Here is a 25745-nt window from a genome sequence, read left to right as displayed (position 1 = left end):
ATGAAAAATCCACAAAACTAATAGTGAAACCTTCTAATTAGGAACCGTTGAAGTTCTTCTCCCTTTTCCACAATGCTTGAAATCATTTAGGAACAAATACCATCCCGTGCCATTAATAAATGAGATTGAGATACAGGTTTGATTCTGTTTAATTGTTAATTAAATGGAACAATATTGAGATTGGCACATTCGATACCGTTATCGATACAGACTCTTCCAAAATACTAGGAACCGTCCAGATTGACACCCTTTGGTGTGGATCCTTTGTCAGACAAATCCTCACAATTCAAGTCACAATTGAACCGTCTGAACCCGGTCAGTGTACCGATATATCAGGGTTTGGAAGCAGACCGGTCCGACCCCATCGCCCGAAACTTCCAATCGTACTTTTCTTCTTTCGCAAGACAAGACCTTTGATATACTCTCTTACCCTTTTTCTTGTTCTTCGTCTCGCCAGTTTTATCCGTCTCTCTTTAATCATAGACAAATATATTGCCAGATTGTAGGGGTCCTGAAATCTAATTTCTGCGCAAGTAAGCTCTCTGCATGTCTATTCCATATGCTTGTTAAACCGTTTCGTGCCTGCTATGATATGGGCTCTACAAGTTGCTCTAGGGTGTTATATCTTTAGGATTGCGGTTCCTACTATTTAGGTTTTCCCTTTGATCGAAATTTTCGACTGTTTATGTTCGATTACTTTGTTTCTGAGTTTGGGTTTAATGAATATTTAGGAGAAACTTTTTATTTTCTTAGAAAGAGAGAAGGGGTTTCTGGCCTTCGTGGTTTGGTCTTCATTTTGCCTTTTTTTTTGGGGGGGGGGGGGTGGGGGGTGTTGATTGATTTATGGATTTTACCCAGACAATATGGATTTTCATGCCAAATTGGGTTTAAAAGTTTGAATTTCTGTTACTGCTTTATTCTTAGATCCAGTTGGGACTCTTCAAGCTTTTAGGTCTTCGCTCATCAGTGCATAGATACCATTAGGCCTGAACTAGTACCCTAGAGATCTTCTTCTGTGTTTATCTTAGTCTGTATGTTAATACGAGTTTGGTTTTTATTTATTCGTTCAGACATGGTAGAATCCCCATTTTGTACTAGTCTAGCTTAAATAAGAAAGACCTTTAGCACCCCAACATACATCTGTGTTGTTTAAATAATCGTTCTCTTGGTTTCTCAGAAAAATGGGTCAGGGTAGTCCTGGTGGTTTGAACAAGCAGGGTATGCCCGGTGATAGGAAGCATGATGGTGACAAGAAGGAGAAGAAATTTGAGCCTGCTGCTCCACCCATCCGTGTAGGCCGCAAGCAACGGAAGCAAAAGGGCCCTGAAGCTGCTGCCCGTCTTCCTGTTGTCACCCCTCTCACAAAATGTAAGCTTAGGCTTTTAAAGCTAGAGCGGATCAAAGACTACCTCCTCATGGAGGAGGAGTTTGTCGCCAACCAGGAGAGGTTGAAGCCCCAGGAGGATAAAAATGAAGAGGACCGTTCTAAGGTTGATGACCTACGTGGTTCTCCAATGAGTGTTGGCAACCTCGAAGAACTCATTGATGAAAATCATGCCATTGTCTCTTCTTCAGTGGGACCAGAATACTATGTTGGGATACTCTCCTTCGTGGACAAGGACCAGCTTGAGCCAGGCTGTGCTATTCTTATGCACAACAAGGTTGGTTGCTATTTTTTACCCCTCTATTGTTTTATAGTTTTCTTAGAAATATGTGGGCTAGTTCCTTTCCATACATTGTTTTAAATATCTAGATTTTGTGAATGAAACCCTTCTTAGTTCACCAGGTGGAAGAAGTTAAATGTCACCTTCAGATGTCACTTCTGCTTGGGGTTTTTGTGACTTATTCCTTTAAGATTATAGGGGATTTAGCATCACTTTCTAGGCACTTTTGGAGTGGTTTGGGAGTCATGTGCAGCTTGACATTTTTCTCCTTTGGTAAGAGGAGTGGATTGTGTGATTCAGTGGTAATTTCTCTTGAAACAATTTTACGGGAAATATAGAAGAGGAACTGTTGGTGTTTTGAAATACCCTTATCATTATTAGAGTAGCATGTTGTGTCTTAACTGATCAGGTCATTGACTTGATTAGATTAGCAGGTGCACATTTGGTTTCAGTGAATGAAAGATTCAGAGGCATATGGAAAGACCACGAAGTGACATTTTCTCATTTAAATCTGATCTCGCTCATTGATCTAGGTGATGCTGATTTGAGTATGTTAAACTTGATGGTTGATACGTATGATGATTGTATGTGACTAATGTACGAACTGTGTGGGGTGGGGGGGGGCTAAGGTGGTGAATTCCTAATGGCAATTGGGTTACACCAAGGATCAACTTTAAGCCCTTATTTGTTTACGCTTATCATTGATGATTTAACGAGAGACATTTGAGAAGAGGTTCCTTAGTGTATGCTTTTTGTTGATGATATTGTTTTAGTGTATGAGACAAAAGCATGGACTAACATCAAGTTGGAGTTATGGAGATCAACCTTGGAATCAAAAGGTTTAAGGCTAAGTAGATCGAAGGCGGCGTATATGTAACTTTAATTACGTTAGGACTTGGGACAGATAATGTGGTGATGAAAATTGATGTGAGGGAGTTCTGTAAGGTGGTTATTGTAGTTATGCGGGCTCAATCATAAATAAAGAATGTGCTATAGAGTATGGTGTTTCACAGAGAGTTAAAATGGGATAGATGATGATGGAGGGCGAGTATGGGTAAGGAAGAATCCTTGAGATGACTCAAGAGTTGTAGGGGAGGGAGAGAAGATTCGCACAAGAAAGGGAAACACTCAACTCAATTCATCTTTTCATTCCCATCGGTTACAACAATTATAAAGGAAAATAAAGACGAACATGGAAAGAAATCATAAAAGGAAACTAACTCAAAAAGAAAGGAAATCTAAAATCAACCCACGTATGCAACTTCCAAAAAATAAACAGATGAAACTGATAATATTATTCACCTAAATAAAATCAACTACTAAAATCCTACTAGATCAAATAATCAAATATAGATCTGGTTCATCTTTGTCTGGATACCCAAATGGGTATGGATCAAGTGCTTTTTTGCATCAGTTCTTCCGATGTTGAGAAAAACTATTCCACGAGTTTTGATCAGACCCGGAGAATCAACACCAATTGATCGACATCCATCCTTCCCTATATGAAGTCACCGTTGAAACCATGATCGAATGCTATGAAATCCATGATGCGAAGTTTATTGGTGAAGTAGTGACTTGGAAAAAAATTGATTGGTTCACTGAAGAGATCAATTGATTTAAATTTTCCCACAATTTGATTTTCAATTTCCAACGATGCCATCTTTTCTTCCATGAATGGTGGTCTTCTGGCTCATCCAGTTGTTACTCTATGGCTCAGATCACATAGTTGAAGGTAGAATGTATATAATCAAATGTGACCAGTGCTTGGGTTTTGATGTCCTTGCAATGTCGTTGAATCACATCGAGCTTCTTTTGAATCAATTGCATTTGTTGACGGATATCGAATAACAGGTCTAGATCCATCGTCTAGGTTTGCTTTTTGGAGTCACTATGGATGGAGTGAGTGTTAGAAGGGTAAATAAATAGATGTTGAGGAGATGATGGTAGAATTGTAAATATATAGAAATCCCTATGTGAATGGCAAGATTGTAACTTTGAAAAGTTCAACTTGAAACACAAAGTAGAGTATATCATGTGGGGGCAGGGGTATATTTGGTAGGAGAAAAATAATAGGACAACTAAGTATAAGATGGAAAGGAAGGGGCAATAATGGAAAATAAAAAACTAATTAAAGGGCAAAGGTACCACCATAACTGACAGGAGGAAGAGTGAGCAAACCTCCTGCTCTTGCTTTATTGTGTCAAACCAAGGGAGAAAGCTGTGAGGAAGGAGGAGGGTTCGAACCGAGGAATCCTGCGAAGGTGGGAGATCGTGGGTGCGCGGTGATGTGAGTAGAAAGGGAGCCTCGTGCCTTCGATAGTGGGAACTTTTAAACCAGGTATGCTTTCTTCCTTCGTTATTTATTTATTTCTCTGGTTCTGTTATCTGCCCTCTTGTCTCCTCGTCGCCGTATTCTTCTTCTTTGCTCTGTTTTTTTTCTTCTTGGCTGCTGGTGATACCCTAGGGCGAGGGGAGGAGTCGCTTGAAGGGGTTAGGAAAAGAGGACAATGTTGGGGTTGGGACTGGAATTCGAAAGAAGGGGTTGAGGTGCTGGTTCGGCTTCTCTGTTTGTGTGACAGGGAATCTTTTTTTTTTCCCTTTTAAATATGTATTGCAGGAACCTTGGAAGAGGGAGTGGGTTGATTGAAGATATGGGGAAGAAGGGGTGGGTTCTGTTGGGTCTAATGGAAGGTTTTTTTTCTTCTCACCAGAAGCCAGAACAGAGGAATAAGGAAGTGATGGAGTAAAACGGAGAATGAAAGAAGGATCCTTCGGCTCTGATACCACTTGATGGAGGTCCGGTAGGGGTAAGGAAGAATCCCTGAGATGACTCAGTGTTGTAGAGAGGGAAAGAAGATTCACACAAGAAAAGGGGGGAAATCGCGCACAAAATAGGTTGCAGGCTTCACTAACACTCAACTCAATTCATCTTTTCATTCCTTGTTTTTGTCCATCGTGTAACCATTATAAAGGAAATAAAGACTCTAACATGGAAAGAAATACTAAAAGGAATTTAGCTCAAAAAGAAAGGAAATATAAAACCAACTCTAATTATGTCCTACGTATACAACTTCCCAAAAATAAATAGAATAAAATAAACTAAAGATATTATTCACCTAAATATAATCAACTACTAAATTCTTATTAGATCAAATAATTAAATATGGATTTGGTTCATCTGTATCTGGATGCTCAGTTGGGTATGAATTGCTCCACAGGTGCATGCATATCTACATCGGATGAAGTAGAGAGGTGCTTCTAGGGTTGTGTGATCGACGTATTCCTTTAAAACTAAAAGAAAAATTTTATTGGACAATAATACGATTGGCTACGATATGTGGTGTAGAATGCTTGGCAGTTAAGAACATCATGTCGATAAACTCAGTGTAGTGGAAATGAGGATGTAGAGATGGAGGTGTGGCAAAACTATGAAAGATAAAAGTAAGTAATGATCATATTCGAGCTAATTTGGGAGTAGATCCGATGCATGATAAGTAATGAGAAAGTCGGTTGAGGTTGCATGATCATGTTCAATGGAGGCCTTTGATGCTCTACCATGGAGGAGTGATTTGATTCAGATTGAAGGTGCTAAAAGAGCCAGGGGTAGACCTAAAATGACCCTAGGAGAAGTGGTGAGGAAATACATGCATAGCTTAGTACTTGTGTCAAGTATGACCTCAAATAGAGCTGATTGGAGGGCAACGATCCATGTAGCTGATCCCATATAGTTGGGATAAGGCTGAGTTGTTGTTGTAAACTTTGATGGTTGTTGGCATGAGAACTTGGGCCCCTTAGGCATAGAGGTTGGGATTAGTTAGATTATGTTGTTCTTGCCTTCGTCGCTGGCTTTGAGGTTGAGTTCATTGGGTATTAGTTGATTCTGCTTTTGGAATTAAAATAAAATTTTCTAATTCTATGTATAACGATGATATGTTGGTAGTAGCTTTTTAACATGCTCATATATTTAGAGAGCTGAGGATGTTGGCTTCCTAATTGGTCACCTTGTTTCTATAGAAGCCAAGATCATTCCATTTTTTTGGGTGACATCTGAGCTGCAGGTGGAGGTCCTCAGAAAGTCAGAATTGTTTTGCATGATGGGCATGTTATGTAATTTAAAGCTTGTACAATTTCCATTTTTTTTTCCTGCTTTTGTGCTCGTTACTATGTTTTTAATTTTTGTCCTACATGGCTTCAAATTGGTTGCCTCATTTCTTTAGAAGCCAGTATCAACCCACTTCCCCTTGGTGATTTCGTAGATACAAGTGGAGGGCCTCAGAATTGTCCTGCATAGTGGGCTGGTGACTCCTATGTAATTTAAAGTTAGTACATTTTATATATATATTCTTTTTTAACAACAACAACAACAACTAAAACTAAGCCTTTTCCCAACTAAATGGGGTCGGCTACATGGATCAGTCAAAGGAGAAGATAAAAGGAAGAGGGAAAAGGGGAAAGGATAAAGAAAAGAAATGAAACAAAGGCAATGCAACACCTCCGGGTCATCCCACCAAAATGCAGTCAGCAACATGGATCTTTGCCCTCCAAACAGTTCTGCTTGATGTCATACTAGGGTCAAGGCCTAGCTTTTGCATGTCTTTCCTTACCAACTCTTTTTTTTTTTTCTGTTAATTTAATTTAATTTAATTTAATTTTAAAGTCTTGGTCATAATGGGTTTTGAGATTTAGTAGTCTCCTTTTACTTTTTATGCTTTTTTTTTTTGTTGTTGGGATGGTGGGTGTTACACCTTTCAATCCATCTTAATATTGTGGATGCTATTACTGCTCATCGGGAAAAAAGGTAGATTCATTGTGTTAATTCCACTATAAAGGCTGAGTGTGGAGTTTCATAGGATTTGTTAACACCACTGGTTGTCCAAACTGGGGAGTGTAGGCCAATTTGCTTAGTGAGAGCTATTGCGCATGATGTTCAACTTCTAAGTGCTGGCCCATATTTACTGACCCCTTTAATCTTGCTCCTGCAGAATTTTGAGTTACATATTTTATGTTGTCCCCAGTCATTTATTTTGTAATCAATTTGTATAAAATGCTTGCTGCATATTTCTTTCAGTGGCATCTTACTTTTCTGGCGTCCACTCATCCTCATGCTTTTGACACATTTATGAACGTCTGAGTTTGCTTATTCAAGGAACCCTTGTGATGTAGATAAGTCACTTGGTCTTATTTTATTGCAAATAAGCTTTGGGTTGTGTTATATATGTGTTGGGCCCATTGTTAGTTAAAACGGGAACGGCAAAAAAACAGAAACGTACGGTACAAGTTTTAAACAGATAAAACGATGAACGGTACGGTCAAAAAAAGGGTAAAAAAAAAGGGAACGGCAAACGGACGAAAACGAACGGTACGAGTATTAAACGTGTAGTTTTAAAAAAAACGAAACCAAAAAAACGGTAGTATACTCATGCAATTTGAGAGATTATTACCTGTATATATGCATCTAATATTCCAAAAGCTCTAGGAGTCCCAATATAAAATAGCCCAATGGGCTACAAGAAAATGAGATGTTGTTAGCTTTAGCTTCTCTTTACTCATTGGGCTATAAGAAGATGAGATTTTTTTCCTATAAATAGTATGGAAGTTAAAAATCAAAAACCAAGTACCATATTGGCTTCACTCTTCACTTTTACTGAAAGTGTTTTTTTTTTTTTTTTTTTTTTTTTTTTTTTTTTATTATTTTTTTTATAAAATTCCTATTTTACCCTTAAAAAACGGATACGCGTTTTAAACGGATTCTTTTGCCGTTTCCGTTTTTTTCCGTATTGTATATAAGCATACGGCAAAACGCGTTTTAAACGGCAAAAAAACGCGAACGCGTTTTAACTAACAGTGGTTGGGCATTTGATCCCATGGGTTTTCTTTGAAACGGACCACTTTAATGAGCCTAAAATATGGGTAGAAGGTAGAAAAACGGGATTTAATTCATTAGTTTAGTTAGTTGCTATTTAATTCAGTAAAGGCCTATTAGGCCATTGGTCGGTTGTAAAGTCCTATATGGACTATTAGTTAGTTAGTTCTACTCTATGTTGGAGTCATAAAGTCAAGTCCTAGTCCTATTTTGAATTCCTAGTTGTAGTAGGAGTGTCTAGTCCTATTGGGAAACTAGCTTCTAAGTAGTTTGATTGCTATTCTGCCCTCTATAAATAGAGAGGCCTATGTACTCATAATTGGAGATTTGAATGAATGAATTATTGAGTGATTACTCTTTAGCTAAAAAAACTGTTATTAAGAAGTGAGATGCCTAAACCTTTGAGGGGTGTGATACCCAAAACCTGAGGGGTGAGATACCCATTCATTTATTCTCTTTCACCCTTCTCAACCCTCCATCGATTCTTCTTTTTCTATTTTTATTTTCTGTTTATTGTTATTAGAAGTTCAGACCTGTTAAAGCATACAAAATCAGAATCAGTCAGCCAAAGAGTTCTTGTTCTTGAAGCCAATCGACCCTCATTGCTACCCAAGTTTGAGATCTGATCTACAGATCCTTTGGAGGACTGGTTCTATACTCTAAGAAGATCAATCGATCCTCTCTTGAAGGTTATCTGAAGAAGACAAGTTGATGTTTCTGCAGAATTCTTCACATTCTCTCTCTTATGTCTGAAAATCAAGAAAGTGCGTAACTCCATAACCAGCCGTCAGAAGCCCTTCATATTTGGGGGTTTTTGTGCCCTCCCTAGATACTATCTACACCCAAAAGTACAGCTCAATCAGACTCCCACAGACCTGGCCGCACTTTTCTCTCTCCAACTCTATAACAGACCTTTCTCTCTCTTATCGGGTTAGGTTTTGGGCTGGTTTTGCTCCTATATGGGTATTGTATCCTTGGGGATTTATTTAATGGTATTATTTCTTTGTTTCTTACTCCTATTTGTATTGTTTGGGGTTATAAATTGCGGAGTTAGTTACTTGTAATCTACTCCTGCATTAAGTGTTGATGTAGATAAGTGACCTTGCTTCCCAGGAATGAACATTCCCTAGGGTGGGCCCTTCTCAATCTCCATTAATAAATCAATTGGTTGGGCTTTGGCCCTTTACTACCTGTCCGAAAACCGGAAATGCGGAACGGATGAACCATGAAGTCAAGCTTGGCTGGCTGTGAAGACGAGGTTTATGCTTTGTAGACAAGGCTTGTTCAGTACTTGACTTATGAGCTTGTGTAGTGCAACAAGCAATGGCTAGCTGATCTACAATCACCGTTGCGCATTAGTGCAATAGTTTGCTGCTGACAGTGTTTTTTTCTCTTTACTTCCACTTTTTATTTTATATACTTGTAGATATATAATATGAAACTGTAGATAACCTTAAATAGTTATGATTAAAATATTTGTGTTTGTGCAAATTTTCTTCTTTTAATTGATTTTCTCTATGCCATTAATATCTTTTGACTGGTGTAGTGATTATGCATTGTGGAAAGGAGGCTGTATGGGTACTGAAATTGTCTGTTCATGCTGCAGGTTTTGTCTGTTGTGGGACTTCTTCAGGATGAAGTTGATCCAATGGTCTCTGTGATGAAAGTTGAGAAAGCTCCGTTGGAGTCATATGCTGATATTGGTGGATTAGATGCCCAAATACAAGAAATTAAAGAAGCAGTTGAGCTTCCTCTTACTCATCCTGAATTGTATGAAGACATTGGTATTAAGCCTCCCAAAGGAGTCATACTCTATGGTGAACCTGGAACTGGCAAGACATTACTTGCTAAGGTGTGTAAGAATACCAGTCTTGGATTTCTTTGTTTTGAACTCTGCGTTTAATTTGTGGGATCAGTTTTACCTTTCCTTGAGCTGTAAAACATGATTATATATTTCACATATCTTTATAAAATACTCTTTACCTGATGCATATTAACAAAAAATAGGAAAATCAGAAGAGTGTCAAACTGATTAGCTTTCTTGTGATATTCTGGTTGGTACCTCTGGGTAGTGTCGAATCAATTTGAACCTCTCTTTCTCTTTCTAAATTTCAACATAGGGGAAAGTAGTGTATTTTTACAATAGTCTTCTATAAACTGAAAAGATGAAGTTGTTCGTTATTTGGGGCCTGTAGATCTGGCAAGTCTGGGGCCTGCAACTCTGGCGATCCTTCCCCTTTATATTTCTGGTTTCCTCGCAGTTCTTCCCTATATCACAATGAACCTTTTTTTTTTTTTCCCCAAATTCTTTGCATTTCCACTTCTCCCTCTCCATGTTTGCATTTCCACTTCTCCCTCTCCATGTCCCTCATTCACCATTCTTTGCGTTCACAGTGGAGTATAATGAGGTTGTAGGTTTCATAGGGGATTTCATGGTTCAGTGTTTCATAGTCAAGTCTCATGATTTATGATTTTTCTGGAGATATCAGATGGTCTTTATTTTCTTTTAAGATTTCATACCTCAGCATTTTTTTCTGTTTTTGGGCAACATCTTTGTTGAAGGTATTGGAGAGATTTCCATTTTTTAATACTTACTTTGAGGTGCTATAGTAAACATGGCCAGTGGAATTTGAAGTCAGGTTGCAATGCCATAGTGACCAGCCTTTGTTATTCAGTCAGAAAACATTTTGATTTTGTTTTAGGGTATTGAAAAGAATAAAGCACAAAACAGTTGTTTTTTTTTGGTTCATCAAACTTGATCTTACTTCTTGCCTTCCTTTATGGTCCAAAAGGAAGGTGTTGTGGTGGCTGATACCATATTCTTGGGAATTTTGTAGTTAGAATTTAAGGCTTTTGAAGAAAAAAGAAGCATCTTAGGATTTCTTATGTATAGACCTGATCTTTAGGGGCATGTATGTACGTTTTTTATACACTTCTCTGAGAATACACATTCTTTTTTATTTGGGTAATTTACAACGCCACCCCCTGGAGAATGCCAATATTAGAGGGGCACCCCCTCTCTTTCACTAAATTAGACTCGAACCTCTTGCCGTTAGGCAATGTTACAGAATATACCATGAATGCTGACATCAGCAGTTCATTTTTATTTTAAATACCATTTTACCCTTAAAAAATGATGAAGTACCAAAATTACCCCGGTTAGATGTAGTCCCCAGATTGAGTAAACCCTAACTCACTCGCAGTACAGACCAGTGGCAACTGCGAACCCGCTGGCGATGGAAGTAGTAGTACTCGCCGGCGACAGAAGACGAACCACAATTTTTTCTTCCTAGGGCTGTATTCATTGGCGTCAAAGAACTGCCGCCTGGTTACAGAGGACGATTTGCTTTATCGAGTACAAGATTGGCGTCAAAGAGAACTGCCGCTCTCTCTAGTTTTTAGTCTATTTCTTCTTCTTTCTCTTTTTCTTGTGTGCGACTGGGATGGAAAACGGAAGAGGAGAGAGAAAGACTGGGAGGAGGCCTGTACTTGAAGAAGCATAGCTAGGTGATTACATGTGTTTATTTGGTTCCACAAATGAGTCGCCGGCGACGAAAAGGGATATCCAGGTTTCCTCGAAAAATTCATTGTGAACTTGGGTTCTGGTTCGACTTTTCAGCAAATAGAGGAACCATTTGCGACTGAGAATCTGAGATCTCATTTGCTTGAAACAAAATATTATAACGAGGGCTTCTATCAATCGTCCACCAACACCAGATGCATAGGAAGACCAAGAAAATGAACAATCCCTTCAAGAGATCATCAACATCAAATTAATTGAGCGGGGAAAAAGAACAGTTGAAGGAGCTTCTGAGGGAAAGGCTCATCGAATGTGGATGCAGAGATGAAATGAAAGCCCTTTGCAGAGCATTTACTAAGAAGAAAGGAAGGAATAATGTTACTATGGATGACCTTGTACATGTGATAACCCTTAAGGGCAGAGCCTAAGTTCCTGATTCTGTAAAGGATGAATTGTTGCAGCGCATCCGAACTTTTCTAGCCAGCAGCGCTGTGATCCTGAAAGTCCATGCTCTCACAGTTCCTTCTAGGAGTTTTTTCTCTGCTTTTAGTGTCTAGGTGTCATTTGCAGAGTCAATCCTCTTGATTTAAGGTTCTAATGGAAGTCTACCGTTCCTTGTTTCAAATTGCAGATGTGCCTTGGTGTGAAAAAATAATTAATTTGCTCATAGTAACAGTCCTTGCCGGCGACGGAAGTAGCGGTATACGAGGGATGGATGGAGCTGAACCCGCAGGTATGGAGAGGAGAGAAGGGGAGAATGAAATAGAAGAATGCGGTTAGAAAGAGGGGTATTTTTGGGATAAAGAAAGTGGGTTGTACATCAATCTTTTACTCATAAGGGCTAAAGTGTCATTTCATAGCATCACTTAACAGAGACTGACGGCAAGGGGTCCGAGTCCAATTTAGTAAAAGAGGGGGGGTGTCCTAATATTGACATTCTCCAGGGGTGGCGTTGTAAATTACCTTTTTTATTTTTAAGGATTGGCTGCTTAGATTTTTCCCTATAAAAAGGAATTAGAGGTAATTCTCTATATGTTTTGCTAATCAGACCATTAGAACCATTATGCAGACCATAGTTGTCAAGGCGTTGCCTAGGCAGGTGCCTTGACAACTGGCGGTCACCTAGGTGGGTGTCTTGGTCGCTTTGCTTCTAGGCTCCCTCCAGTGCTTGGGTTTGCCTAGAGGCCGTGACAACTATGATGCGGACTTGAATTTTCAGATTTGATTACTTGATATCATGCTCAAATTTGACCTCTATATTTCCTTTACAAATCAAGTTATTTGAGGTCGTTCTCTAGGAATATGTTGGACTTGTATATCACATAGTTGTAAATGCATACCGATTATATAGGACAAAGTAAAATTCTGAGAGGGAAAGAAGGAAAAATTGGAGCTCTTCAGTTTCAGACATTTTAAACTATAATACTAAGATTATTTTGATATCGTATCTAGAGTATGCGTGCTCCATATTTTATTTCACAATACATGTATTATGTAAGAATTCTTCATTTTTAGTTTTTCTCAAAAGGCTTATCACCTTTCTCATCTCCTCCCCCCTCCCCCCCCAAATAAAAAAATAAATAAATAAATAAAAAAAACCCAAATTCCCAAAAGAAACATTTTGCTTGCTGGTTGTGCAGAAGAGTAGATACTTACTATGATGTTTTGCATGTCAATCCATTCTGTGAAGTAATAATTTGGAATGACTTACATGTGTCAATGTCATCTCACTACCTGGGAATGCATCTGATTTTTTGTTTCCATTCAGGCTGTTGCAAACTCAACATCAGCGACTTTCTTGCGTGTTGTTGGAAGTGAATTAATTCAGAAGTACTTGGGAGATGGTCCAAAATTAGTCAGGGAACTCTTTAGAGTAGCTGATGATCTTTCACCATCTATTGTATTCATTGATGAAATTGATGCAGTTGGGACCAAAAGGTCTGTCTAATGACATTAGTGACTGTTGACTGCTCATCTTTCTCTGTGGTATGCACTGCCTCTGGACTGCTCCTGATTTACAATGTATATTTTGCAGGTATGATGCCCATTCAGGTGGAGAACGTGAGATTCAGAGAACCATGTTGGAATTGCTGAACCAGTTAGATGGTTTTGATTCTAGAGGAGATGTCAAAGTGATCCTTGCAACAAACAAAATTGAAAGTCTTGATCCTGCGCTGCTTCGCCCTGGACGTATAGATAGGAAGATTGAATTTCCACTTCCCGATATTAAAACAAGAAGGCGTATCTTCCAGGTCTGTGCCAGTGTGATGTTGAAATGCATGACTAGTCTCTTTGGACTTGTAAATAATTTGTTAATACAAATGCATGATTAACTTATTTGGAGTTTAAAATTTTATTACTATATACAGTCTGGAGAACTTTGTTTTTTTCCCCTCACATGTTTTTGTTAATGCAGATACACACTTCAAGGATGACTTTGGCAGATGACGTCAACTTAGAAGAGTTTGTGATGACTAAAGATGAGTTTTCTGGAGCTGATATCAAGGCAATCTGTACCGAGGCTGGCTTGCTTGCTTTGAGAGAGCGACGTATGAAGGTGACGCATAGCCCTACTTCTCTGATTGCATGTTTCTCTTGACACAAGTTTAATTGATATGATTGGAGTCCTTGAAAACCCATTGTTTGATGGAGGCTTAACCCGAAGAAAATGGGCTCCACAAATGCCGTTTTACAGCCTACAATTGCCCCAATTAGGCCTGAAAGTGGGAATTTAAATGGGCAAATGAATGGCCTACTTTTGGCTTATTAAATGGGTAGTTCCTCGTGGTGGACAATCCCTGATATACTCATATGGTAGCTGCATGGGCTACTGTAGCTATCTTGTGAGGCATGGTACATGGGTCTATTATTGTGGTGTCCAAAGGAGGCCTTGGTAATGTAGAAGCTAGTTCAAATAGAACCAACTCTATAATAGGATTGAAAATTTTTCAATGCACAGAAATAAATTTATTAATCAGCACCAAAAATTACATATAAAAAAAAGGGAGTACCCGGTGCATGAGGATCCCGCATCGGGGGGGGGGGGGAATACGTAGCATCACCCTGAGAATGTCGAGATGCTGTTTTGACCACTTGACCACTAGGTTGCAACATTCGTATCTTACTGTTGGATCAAGCACGCCCCCTTTTAAAATTACATATAAATTGAGAACAAAATAGAAAAACAGAGAGAAGGTAAGAAGAAAGAGGAGAGTAGGGAATGGGAGATAAAGGTAGTCTTTCTCAGACTCGGGTCTCTCACCTATGGCCTCTCACCGCTTCACTGCATCTCACAGCCACTGCCTCTCACAGCTTCAAGCCAAAGCTCTCTTTTTTTTTTTTCATATCTTCATTGTCCTCCTGGTCTCAACCTTCTTCCTCTTTGGGCCCTCTTTCTTGAGTGGAAAGAAAGCCCCTTTTGTCCTCTTTAGAAACTAATTACAAGCAAATCCAATATATCTAGTCAACTGAAATAGAAAATGTCCTGGGAATAAAAAAATACTAATTTTATATAGCTGCCTGTAAAATGGAAACTATTTTGGCTAATAAAATCCCCCACGCAAGGAATAAAACTTCCTTAAAAGGTATTACTTATAAAATCTGTCAAATCCTCCGTATTCTTCTCCACGTATTGGCCATGAGCCCCACTTGAAATCTGGAATATTCTTACTGCAAATCAGATCAGTTTGACAGCTTGCTTTGCCTTGAAAAGAGAACTTCCATGCATAATAGTAATATTGGCCTTCGATCCAACTGTCGTGGTGATGTGGATCCGGGTTCCAAAACCGGAATCGGATCGCTTATAGGCCCATTCAAGAGTGCACTAACCAAATACTAAAGAAAAATGGCAGTTCTTGTAAATAAAATGAAGTTACAAAGGGGAATGCCACTCTTGTAAATAACCAGAATTTCTAAGGCCTAAGTTGGCAGGTTAAGGGGAGAGGATTTGATGGGGATTTGTATTTATTTGTCAAGGGCATACTTGGAAGCAAACTTAAGGTGAAGGTTAATAGGTAATAATGAAGGAAAGGAAGAGTATTTTGGAAAGTGAAGGATGAAGAGGGAGATAAGCGAATCGTGAGGACCAAGCCAGATTCGTAGTGGGTCTTCTTCCACCTTGGACAGAACCAGAAACGGGAGGCAGATTATTAGATCTCTCTCATGCCATCATGGGTCAACCCAGGGCTTGGAATGGAGCAGCCCAAGGATCTCGTGATTGCAGCCAAGGTTCAGCCAAAACAGTAAGTGAAAGAATGGAGTTTCCTCTCTGAGATCAGAACTAGTGGAAGGTTTCAGAACCAGCTCTGATCTCTGGTTAACACTTCTAGTATGGAGCAAAGATCGACTCAAGAATATGAAGGGTTGAATCGTTTCTATTGCAGGGATGTTTCCTGCCAATCTCCAACCAATCTGAAGACCATTACTAGAGATCTATATCAACAACTGGGCCTGCAAGTACCGTCCAGAAACAAGGGTGGAAAAGAAAACCATAAAATAAGGAGAAGAAGAGAGAGAGAACAGAAGGAGATGAGGCTCGCACAAAGGGGGTGGGGGATGGGGGATGGGGGATGGGAAGGAGAAAGGTCAAACGACCAGGACTAAGTACCTACCCGTCACCATAACCATTCAATTCATTGTTCAAACCATGCATAACAAGGTGGGTTACATGCCATTTTATACCAAACTGAAAGAAAAATCTCCTAGTATCTTCTAAACTAAGATAGAAACACAATGAAACTTAAATTTTCCTAGTTAGCCTAATGACTATCAAAATAAAAGATTAAATATTTTCCCAAATAAATAACTCATTATTTCTGTGATTAAATAAATCCCAAAAGATCTTAGTAAACCCAAAAATCAATTTAGACCCGGTTCGTCTCGGTTGAGATTGCCCGAATGGTCAACATGGTTTAACCTCGATTCTGCATCAACTCCCCCGATGTTGAGAATAACTCGTCTACTAGTTTTATAGAAGGGTAACACTAAATCCTCATGGGCGGGGAGTTTGGTCCTTGTCTGCATCGCGAACAAAATCCAAGATGCGAAGCTTTGGAAGTGCATTTAGGTCCTGAAAACCATGGGGTAGAACGAACTCATGATGGTAAACAATTGGCACTGCGTTGATGTCCATCAACACTTAATCCACAATTTTTGCACTTTCCCTTATCATCACCTGTTCCAAAACAGGATGGTCTTCCACTTGTGTTGACGCATTTGGTTTGTCCTGTGATTGTACTTGTAGTATCACTTTCTTGGACTCGACCAATCCGTGAAGAATAAATTTTTAACGCATGTGGTAGGCTTGGAGGGTGCACATATTGTTTTCATGATCAGTGATGCTGTCTCGTTATTCCAATCAAGTTCAACCCAATTTAATGATGCGGTGAGAAGAGACAAACGCTTCACAAAAAACACTATCATAATAATGAGAAACAGAGAATTTAACGAATACATCATTCTCTGACTAAAAAATAATCTGATTGGTCTTTGACAACATATCCACCACATATCTTGAGACAAAAATGTCACGTTGCCGCTCATCGATCAACAAATTAGAAAATTTTCCATTGGGCTGTCGCACTCTGAACTTAAACACAAAAGAATCCATATTTGGAAATAGTGGATCCTTCGGTTCTCATACTACTTGATGCGGATCCGGGTTCCAAAGTTGGAATTAGATCGCTTATGGGCCCATTCAAGAGTGCACTAACCAAATATTGAAAAATAATGGCAGTTCTTGTAAATAAATTGAAGTTACAAAGGGGAATGGCACTCATGTAAAGGACCAGAATTTTCCAAGGCTTAAGTTGTTAGGTTAAGGGGAGAGGATTTGGTGGGGATTAGTATTTATTTGTCAAGGGCATACTTGAATCAAAGTTCAAGGTAAAGGTTACTAGGTAATAATGAAGGAAAGGAAGGGTATTTTGGAAAGTGAAGGATGAAATAGGGAGATAAGCAAATCGTGTGAAGCAATCCAGATTCGTTGTGGGTCTTCTTCAAGCTTGGACAGAACCAGAAATTGGACGCAGTTTTGATAGCTTTGTTAGAGCTCTCTCACAAGTCACACCCTCATGGGTCAACCTAGGGCTTGGAATGGAGAATCGCAGCACAAGGATCTCGTGATTGCAGCCAAGGTTCAGCCAAAATGGTAAGCGAAGGGATGGAGTTCCCTTTATGAGATCAGAACTGGCAGAAGGTTTCAGAACCAGATCTGATCTCTGGTTAAACTTCTAGAATGGAGCAAAGATCGATTCGAGAATATGAAGGGGTGAATCGTTTCTATCACGGGTGTTTCCTGCCAATCGCCAACCAATCTGAAGGCCATCACTGGAGATCGATATCAACATTGGGCCTGCACGTACTGTCCAGAAATAGGGGTGGAAAAGAAAACCAGAAAATAAGGAGAAGAAGAAGAAGAAGTTACCATGTCCAGGATTAAGTACCTACCTGGGTCCATAACCTTCATTCAATTTATTCTTCAAATCATGTGTAACAAGTTAGGTTACATGCCTTTTTATGTCAAACTGAAATAAAAATCTCCTAATATCTTCTAGACCCCAGACTAAGATAGAAACACAATAAAATTTAAATTGGAAACGCCCTAATTAGCCTAATAACTATCAAAATAAAAAGATTAAATATTTTCCCAAATAAATAACTCATTCTTTCCCTAATTAAATAAATCTCAAAAGATCCTATTAAACCCAAAAATCAATGTAAACTCGGTTCGTCTCGGTCGAGATTGCCTGAAGGGTCAACATGGTTCAGCCTTGATTCTGCATCAAATGGGGCCCATGGAATTTGGGAAATAATCTTCCCAATCGATCAACACAATTCTGTAAAATAAGAGGCTGGCTGATAGCTAATGACAATGCAGGGAATAAGCTGCTGCTCATTAGGATGAATATTATCTCCATAAATAATCGTGATCTCCTACCTTAATTCTGGAAATAAATCTTAAATTGCTCAATCAAAATCTCCTTACTGACTAGATATCCTCCCAAATCTCCAACAAAGAAGGAAGACTGATAACTGTCCTTGGTCCCCATGAAATCTGTTTTAGAGCCCAATCGTAGGCTTGAACTACATTACTTGGTGCTCATATGTGTGGGCATGGAGGGAAGTATGATTGCACTGGCCAGTTATTTTGGTTGAAGCAAAATGCATGGGAATTGGTGACTTGCATAAGTGTTGAGGGTGGGTTTCGACATAGGGGTTCCACAAATAGTAGACATTTAATTTTTTTAAAATTATTATGGGAATTTTGTTTTTTTGTTTTTTTCCCCTTTTGTGGAGTTTCACGGGGTTGATAGTTTCTTTCGACAAAATATGGAAGGTTTATCGTCTTCTGTATAAGGGAGATAAGATTGCTAGGTGTTCGTTATACTATGTTTGGTGATTCCCTGGTAATTCATTCATGTTACGTCTTTTTTTCACCATGGCCCCTAAGGTAGAAGTAGATTCAAGAGAACTACTCCAAGTACAGTATACCCCAAACAAGACAAATAACACTCACTAGCTAACTTGATATCAATTAAAAAAAAAAAAAGAAGGCAAACCAAGGAGAGAGAAAGTGACTTGTGCATGGGTCAAACCTGCGGCTGGAGACAGGCAGCTCAGATGGAGCTGCAAACCAGGTCGATGGAACGTCCCACTTAGGGTACAAAAACCCCCAAAGATGATAAAGTTCTGACGGCTGGTTGGTGAGATATGGATCTTCTTGATTTCTGACCTAGGAGAGAGAATAAGAAGAATTCTGCAGGATCAGCAGCTTATCAGCTTCAGATGGTCTTCAATAGAGGATCGATTGGTCCTCTTAGAAAGTAGAATCAGTTCCTCAAAGGATGTTCAGATCAGATCTCAGACTTGGACAGCAAGGGAAGTCAGTTGACTTCAAGAATAGGAACTTCTTGGTGGTCGATCTTAGCAGTCCAGGTCTGACTTAAATTGGATCGATTAGGGCAGCAACAGTGAACAGAAATAGATAGTCGATTGCAGAAATTAAAAAGACATAACAAAGGGAAAATGGGGGAGGAGTGGCTATCTCGGCCCGGGCTTCTCACCCACACCTATCTCAGCTGTTCTAAGCAATTGATTGCAATTTTCTTTATTCAAATCTGAGGAATTAGAGTACATTAGCTCCTCTATATAAAGGGGATAGAGTAACGATCATAACATGATTAGTAGTTAGTCTCCAATTAAGACTAGACATTATATGATAGGAGTTGGGCTCCAAATAGGACTAGAACTAGAACTCTAACATGGAGTAACTAACATTCACTAACTAAAAGCCTCTCATGGGCCATTGGGATGAGTACATCGATGGGCCCAATGGATCTTATTAAATTAAATAACAACTTAATTAATTAAATGTAAATTGATGGGCCCAATGGGCCCTCTATTTAAATTACTTGAATCCCCTTATTTAAATGGGGCAATAGTGACTACTTGGGCTGGGCTTCCTCCTGCTATAGTCTAGCCCATAGTATGGATCTACATCAGCCCCTGGTGTATTTATTAGCTGTTTGCACGCCATGGGGTTGTTAAGAGGCTAAATGTGGTTTTTTTCTCTGGGTGTTTTAATGGGAGGGTGCATTGAAGGACCATGGAGTGAGCATTATTCTGTTACTTTGCCTTTATTTTGGTCTACTAGGATTATGTACCTTATTGTTGTATATGTTATGCTGACCTTGGCTTAGACGAGCTAGGTTGTGATCTCAGGCAATTAACTGCACAAGGTCTGATTGACACACAGCTTTTATCCACTGGTCATATATAATGTTCTAAATTTATGATACAAGGACATATGGTGGTTGTGTGACCCCAATACGATCAGCAAATGAAATGTGAACCAGATAGTCTGGAGAAGCAAGTGGTTTGTCACAACCCACCCAACAAAGGCCCACGGGCCAAGCCCCAAGCCCAGGGACATAGTCCATTGGGCTAAGCAAAGTCCATTGTCTTGAACTCTCCACACTTGTAGGGAGTGTAGACATTTCTAGGGAAACATTCAGAACCTCTAGACATTCTAGATAAACTCTAGAAATGAAGAAGGTTCTAGAGAAGGTTGTATAGCTAAGGAAAACATTCTAGATAAACTCTAAAACCAAGAAGGTTCTAGAGAAGGTTGTATAGCAAAGGAAGGGGGGAAGAGGTTTCTAGACTTCTCAAGGACTCTAGGATTCTACCATAACGAGGTGGGAATGTTCTAGTCCCCATAGCTAGAAACTTCCCAACCATTGGATAGATGACACTTTTAAATATCCTAGCCATTCTTTGTAACTTGGGGTGCCTATAAATAGAGGTGGCCTCATTTGGCCAAGGCACGAAGTGAGCATTGAAGTCTTGCACTCAAAGCTCTAGCGTAATAGTTTATTCTTTCAAACTCTCTCAAGTGTTCTCAAGTTCTCTTCCCAAGTCCATCAAGGAGTGAAAGACTGACTTAGTGCTAGCAAGAGTGCTAAGTGCTGGTGTGGTTGCTTAGAAAGGTCTTAGGCCGTGACAAGTTGCTAATGTGGTATTTGACAAGGACAACACAAGCTGTTCTACATCACATTCTAACTGCTTCCCTGTAGTCCTAATTAGAATTGCTTGTGATGTCATATGACAATCCTCCAATGTGGACTGTGCAGGATCCACAGTTTTTAATTTAATTCCATGTGTATAATACAGGACCCATGGGAGTAATGCTCCAGTTGACCTACATTTAACCTCTACTTTATGTTTCTTTTTCTGCCATTCTGAATTTCCAGATTATGAGTTGGAAGTACTAAGGTCGAATTTTGAGGACTGCATGCTTTGCCCCTTTATTCGGTTATGTATTGAAGAGTATCATGGGGAAGCTAGATGCATGAGCATGGCAGGTTTGTTAGGATCATTTAAGTGTGACCTCTAATTTTTGTATCATAATTTGATGCTTCAGGTGACACATCCGGATTTCAAGAAGGCGAAAGACAAGGTGATGTTCAAGAAAAAGGAGGGGGTGCCAGAAGGACTCTATATGTAAACCCATCAGTGAATGGACTTTGGTGTTGTCTACATCTACTGCTTTGTTGTTGAGAGTTTCATTTCATGATGGGCTATTTCATTTGTTCTGGAATGTGTCTCTTGATACAAGAAGATGCTCATCTTTTGTGAACTCCCATGATGCTCATATAGTTTTGTGGACTTCATTTTAGAGAGCCACATCATGTGCAATTTTGTTTGCAAACCAACCTGATTGATGGTTACTCCCATGATATGCTTATGTAGTTTCTTAGACTGCCTTTTAGAGAGCCACATCAACAATTTTGGTTGCAAACAAATCTGATTGATATGCTTATATATTTTCTTGGACTGCCTTTTAGAGAGCCACATCATACACAGTCTAGGTTGCAAACCAATTTAATTGATGGTTTCTCCCATGATATGCTTATATATTTTTTTGGACTGCCTTTTTGAGAGCCAAATCATACACAATTTTTTCTTGCAAACTGTTTGAGTTTAAAAAGTAACCGCAAACGTACGGATCACTGTAGTTAAAGGGTCGAATAGAAGGAGAGTAGCCACTTTATTTTTTATTTTTATTAGTAATGCGAGTGTATTGATTAATTATTGTGATCTACTTCTAACTATCGTCATAAAACACATGCATCTAAAAGCGTCTTAACCAACACATTTAGGAATTTATGTACTTCAAACCACGTAGATAGAAAGTGAATAACTAAAAGTAAAAGTGTCGAAATAAAAATAAATAAAATAAAAAGGAGGAATAAAGCTAGAGAGGCACACAAAGGTTTTTCTACTTAGCCCAAGGGATGCATCGCAAATAATGCAAGCTTCCCTACTTGATTAGAGAGTAACTCTTACAAAAGTTTCTCTACTTAGTTTTAGGGAAAGGGAGGGAAAGTAAATAATTGAAAATAAAAGCAATAAAAGGATGGTCCATAGTTAGAGAGGGGCAAAGCCAACACATGCATCTAGCCAAGGACCTTGGGGGAAAGGGAAAATAATAAGGTAAAATTGAAATTAAAAACCTAAGTTAAAAATGAATGGGTAGCCAGAAGCGAGAATGAGAGGGAGGAGAGTGAGAAGACTTATGAAGAAGCCTACCAACTTGAACTTTCATACTTGAACTTTAAAACTAAACTTGGAAGGAGATGCTCCACACTTGGTTTTTGTCACTTAAAACTAAGTCTAGAATTAGAAATTAAACTTACAACTTCAATTGCATAAAACAATAAAAATAAAAACTTGCATTAACGAAGAGAGAGACTTTCATTCATTAAATAAACATCCATTACATAAGTTCTTAAACCAAAAAGTAAGAAGAAGACTAGAGGAAGAACTAGAGAAAAGCTAGAGAAAATAAGACCCTAAAAATGAAGTGCTAAAGAGAAAACCCTACTAGAGAATTGCTAGAGAAAGAGAGGAAATCCTAATTGTGAAGTGTGCCCTCCCCTCTTGTATGATGTTTATTTATATGGAATAGGGGAGAGGGGGTCCAACAATTAGGGTTTGATTAGAGTTTGATGAGGTAGAGGAGAGAGAAGAGAAAAGGGGGTAGAATCGTAGGAGATAGGGGAGAGAGAGTCTCCAACGAATTGGGTTTCATTAGGGTTTGATGATGATGTGGATGAGAGAGAAGAGAGAAAGGATAGAAAGGGGAGGAGTCCTACGACTTGGATGTGGTTACGTGGAGGAGAGAGAAGAAAGAAGGGGGTAGAATCGTAGGAGATAGGGGAGAGAGAGTCTCGAACGATTTGGTTTCCTAATTGGGGTTTTTCTAGGGTGATGATGTGGAAAATAAGAGAGAAAAGAGAGAAAATAGGAGAGAGTCCAACGATTTGGTTTCCTAATTAGGGTTTTTTTCTAGGGTGATGATGTGGAAAATAGGAGAGAAAAGAGGAAAGAGAAAATAGGAGAGAGTCCAATGATATATATATTTTTCCCTATTTTTTTTCCTTATTTTCTTTCTCTCTTCTATCTTGCGCACAAGCCCTTTCTTGGGCGATTTATTCTCCTTGCTTTGCATGATTTTGGGCTATCTTCTAATTTAGTTGGAAATTTCGTCCATACCCCTTTGTCTTTAAGTAGGTGGAAAATAGAGAATCTCCAACCAAATCTCTAAAAAATAGGAGATTTTGTGTTCCACACCCAAGGAAAGAGAGAGAGTGGGGCCCAAGGTGGGTCCCTCTTGCTTTATTGGTAGCTGAAATATTCTCTTGTATCACTGGGACAATTGCAGAAGGGCTGGGCCTACATCTTGGTTTTCTTCTGGTCCACTATTCTTTTTTTTGGTCCGAAAAGAATAATCACGTGTACTGGTGTCAAAACGAATGTGTACTTTTAATGCAACACATCCATCTTGCTTAAAATTTCGTCCTCTTCGTAACCATGAAAAGAAATTGAACCTTTTTATGTGTAAAATTGAAGATACGATACCCGATAGTCCTTAAGGCCTTGTAAATGCAAAACCTGTAAAAAGAGAATAAAACCCAAGGTAACTCCATTCCAAAAATGTAAAATGCATGCTTTTTATTCTAAGATTTCACACATAAATATGCTCATCACAAACCTATCTGATTCATTCTTATAATTGTTTGGATTGTACATTCCGAAGGCAGTTAGATCATCTTGGTCTCCCATCCGAGGAAACTTGGGTGGCTCTTACAATTGATTGGTTTTGCATGTCTATGTAGTTACTGGTGTCCTGTTTTGATAACTGAATTCTTGGTGTCCTTGATATTTGAGTAACCAGTGGTTGGTTGCAAATATCACTGAAGAAAAAGCAGCTAGAAACCCATCACTGTAGCAAAAAGAATCAACTGCATACAGCAGGGATATTGGAAATAGATGGCTAGAAAACCTGAGGAGAAGCTGATCTTTGCTGACATGGTTTTATTTATTTATTTTTTATGTAAATTTAGTTTTCATAAAGTTGTTACACTTTTCATGCAAATAGCCTAGTACATTGTAGGAAGGAGTAATTTATCTAATAGGGTGGCCATAATGTGAAGTTGAATAACCGTTTTTATGAGCTATAAGAGGTGGTCGCAAACTCTTCTGGAAAGGATAGTGCCATTAGTGATGAATTATATAGGTGTTACCCCTCGCAGAGATGGCATCTATGTGGGATACACTATGTTATAGCAGACGAGTAGTTGTAGTAGTAGAAGTTAGGGGTGTCAACCGGTTGGGCTGGTCTTGGTCGGGCTTGACCACTTGTAAGCTTTGCACCGTGAACACTCGTTTAAATAAAATGGCCTAGCTTTGGGGGGCATGGTATGGTTTATAATCGGGCTGGTCGGTATCGGACTTCATTAAACGGTTCTTAACTGGGTCTTAATCGGGCTACAGACCTATTTAAGTCTAAATGGGCTCTAAACGGGCTTTAAACTTGTCTACACTAAATTCTTTTCCTAAGTTTGTTGAATGCCTAGAAATATGTGAGGCAAATCTTTAATGAAAAAGAGAAATGATATGAGATTATGGTTTTGTTCTTACAAAGAAACAGAATATATTATGACATTTACAACTTACAAAATAAAACTTAATTAAATCAAATCCTATTACAAAGCAAAGGGTAAGAAAGCTTAATTTGTTTCTTATTAGTAGTGGTAAAATAAGAATTTTATATATTATTAAAGGGGGTCGGGCTACAATAAGTCTGTTTAAGTTGGGCATATAAACTTGTCGATTCGGTCGGGCGCCCAACGGGCTAGCTACTTGTATCGTGAACTCTCATTTAATAAACGAGTCGGGTTCAAACCTGACACGTTTATTAATCGGGCCAGTCTAGGTCGGGCCGTAAACTTGTCGGGCTCGATTGGGCCTACCAGTGTGGGCTCAGAATTGACACCCCTAGTAGAAGTAGAAGTTTTTAGATTGCTTTACTGTTGTAGATATTGAAAGTTGTACAACAAAAGTTTCTGTTGGGCTCAGTGCTCTGGCGAGGCATGAAGGGGGGTTATAAGGAGCTTGATGAGGGCATTCAGTGAAGAAGCATTTAGGGCTACTTGAGCACAGATCCTCTGGTTTTCTTTGTTCAGCATCACCTACATGCTTTTCATGGCCAATGAAGCATATGGATCTTAGAGCTTTTTTTTCCCCCAAGATTGTCATTCTACCCAACTTGATGGCACATACTCTAAACTAGACTTTCAGTTTGGTAAATTTGATTTCCTTTTGGTGAGACACCCATCCTTTTTACTTCAAATGCTTCTTATATGATCCCATGTAGTTGAAGGGGATCTCCTCTATTGCAGATTTTGCCTATGACCATACATAGATGATTCCTTATGCTGCTTCCCTTTCCATTCAAACCTTGCTTACATTGGAACAGTACTTTAGTTTAGATCTTTGCTCATTTCTGTCATGTGTATCAATTAGTTGGTTGTCTTCCCTGCTAGATAAAGGAATTCATTGGATTGATCATATATCAAATATGCTCTTTATCTCAATTATATGGACAATCATGTATGAGAATTTTCCACTTCTCTAGTAGATTGTGTTCTTCAATTAAAAAATTATACCTCAACTGTAAGTCCCTCCATTTATGAGAATTTTCTGCTTCTTTAGTGGACCAAGCTCCTTAGATAATTTTTTTTTCACAAGTATTTACTTCCTCATCATTGATATATGGAAGATATTATGGGTGCCCTCCAATTCTAGTGGTAAGGCTATATGGTATGCCACTAGTCCCATCCTCTCCAAAATG

At 39.0% G+C, this 25745-nt stretch overlaps 1 protein-coding gene and 1 pseudogene across 2 annotated transcripts; both read left to right on the top strand.

Moving 5' to 3' along the window:
* Nucleotides 1–381: 381 nt before the first annotated feature.
* On the top strand, nt 382–21400 carry LOC122069201 (26S proteasome regulatory subunit 4 homolog A-like). 2 transcript variants are annotated; one of them, XM_042633159.1, is made up of 7 exons: nt 382–533; nt 1178–1661; nt 9134–9379; nt 12816–12985; nt 13083–13299; nt 13464–13604; nt 20970–21400. In XM_042633159.1, exons 2-7 carry the CDS (start codon nt 1182–1184, stop codon nt 21051–21053), a joined length of 1338 nt encoding a protein of 445 aa, XP_042489093.1. In that variant the 5' UTR covers nt 382–533; nt 1178–1181; the 3' UTR covers nt 21054–21400. The 2 variants fall into 2 exon arrangements, with proteins under 2 accessions (XP_042489093.1, XP_042489094.1); XM_042633160.1 differs by having other exon boundaries at nt 458–537.
* Nucleotides 10661–11604, top strand: LOC122069196 (annotated as a pseudogene).
* Nucleotides 21401–25745: the final 4345 nt, after the last annotated feature.

The sequence above is a fragment of the Macadamia integrifolia genome, unplaced genomic scaffold (assembly GCF_013358625.1).
Source record: "Macadamia integrifolia cultivar HAES 741 unplaced genomic scaffold, SCU_Mint_v3 scaffold553, whole genome shotgun sequence".
Classification (NCBI taxonomy): Eukaryota; Viridiplantae; Streptophyta; class Magnoliopsida; order Proteales; family Proteaceae; genus Macadamia; species Macadamia integrifolia.
Note: the sequence above shows the minus strand (reverse complement) of the source record. Positions and strands in the feature narration are given on the sequence as shown.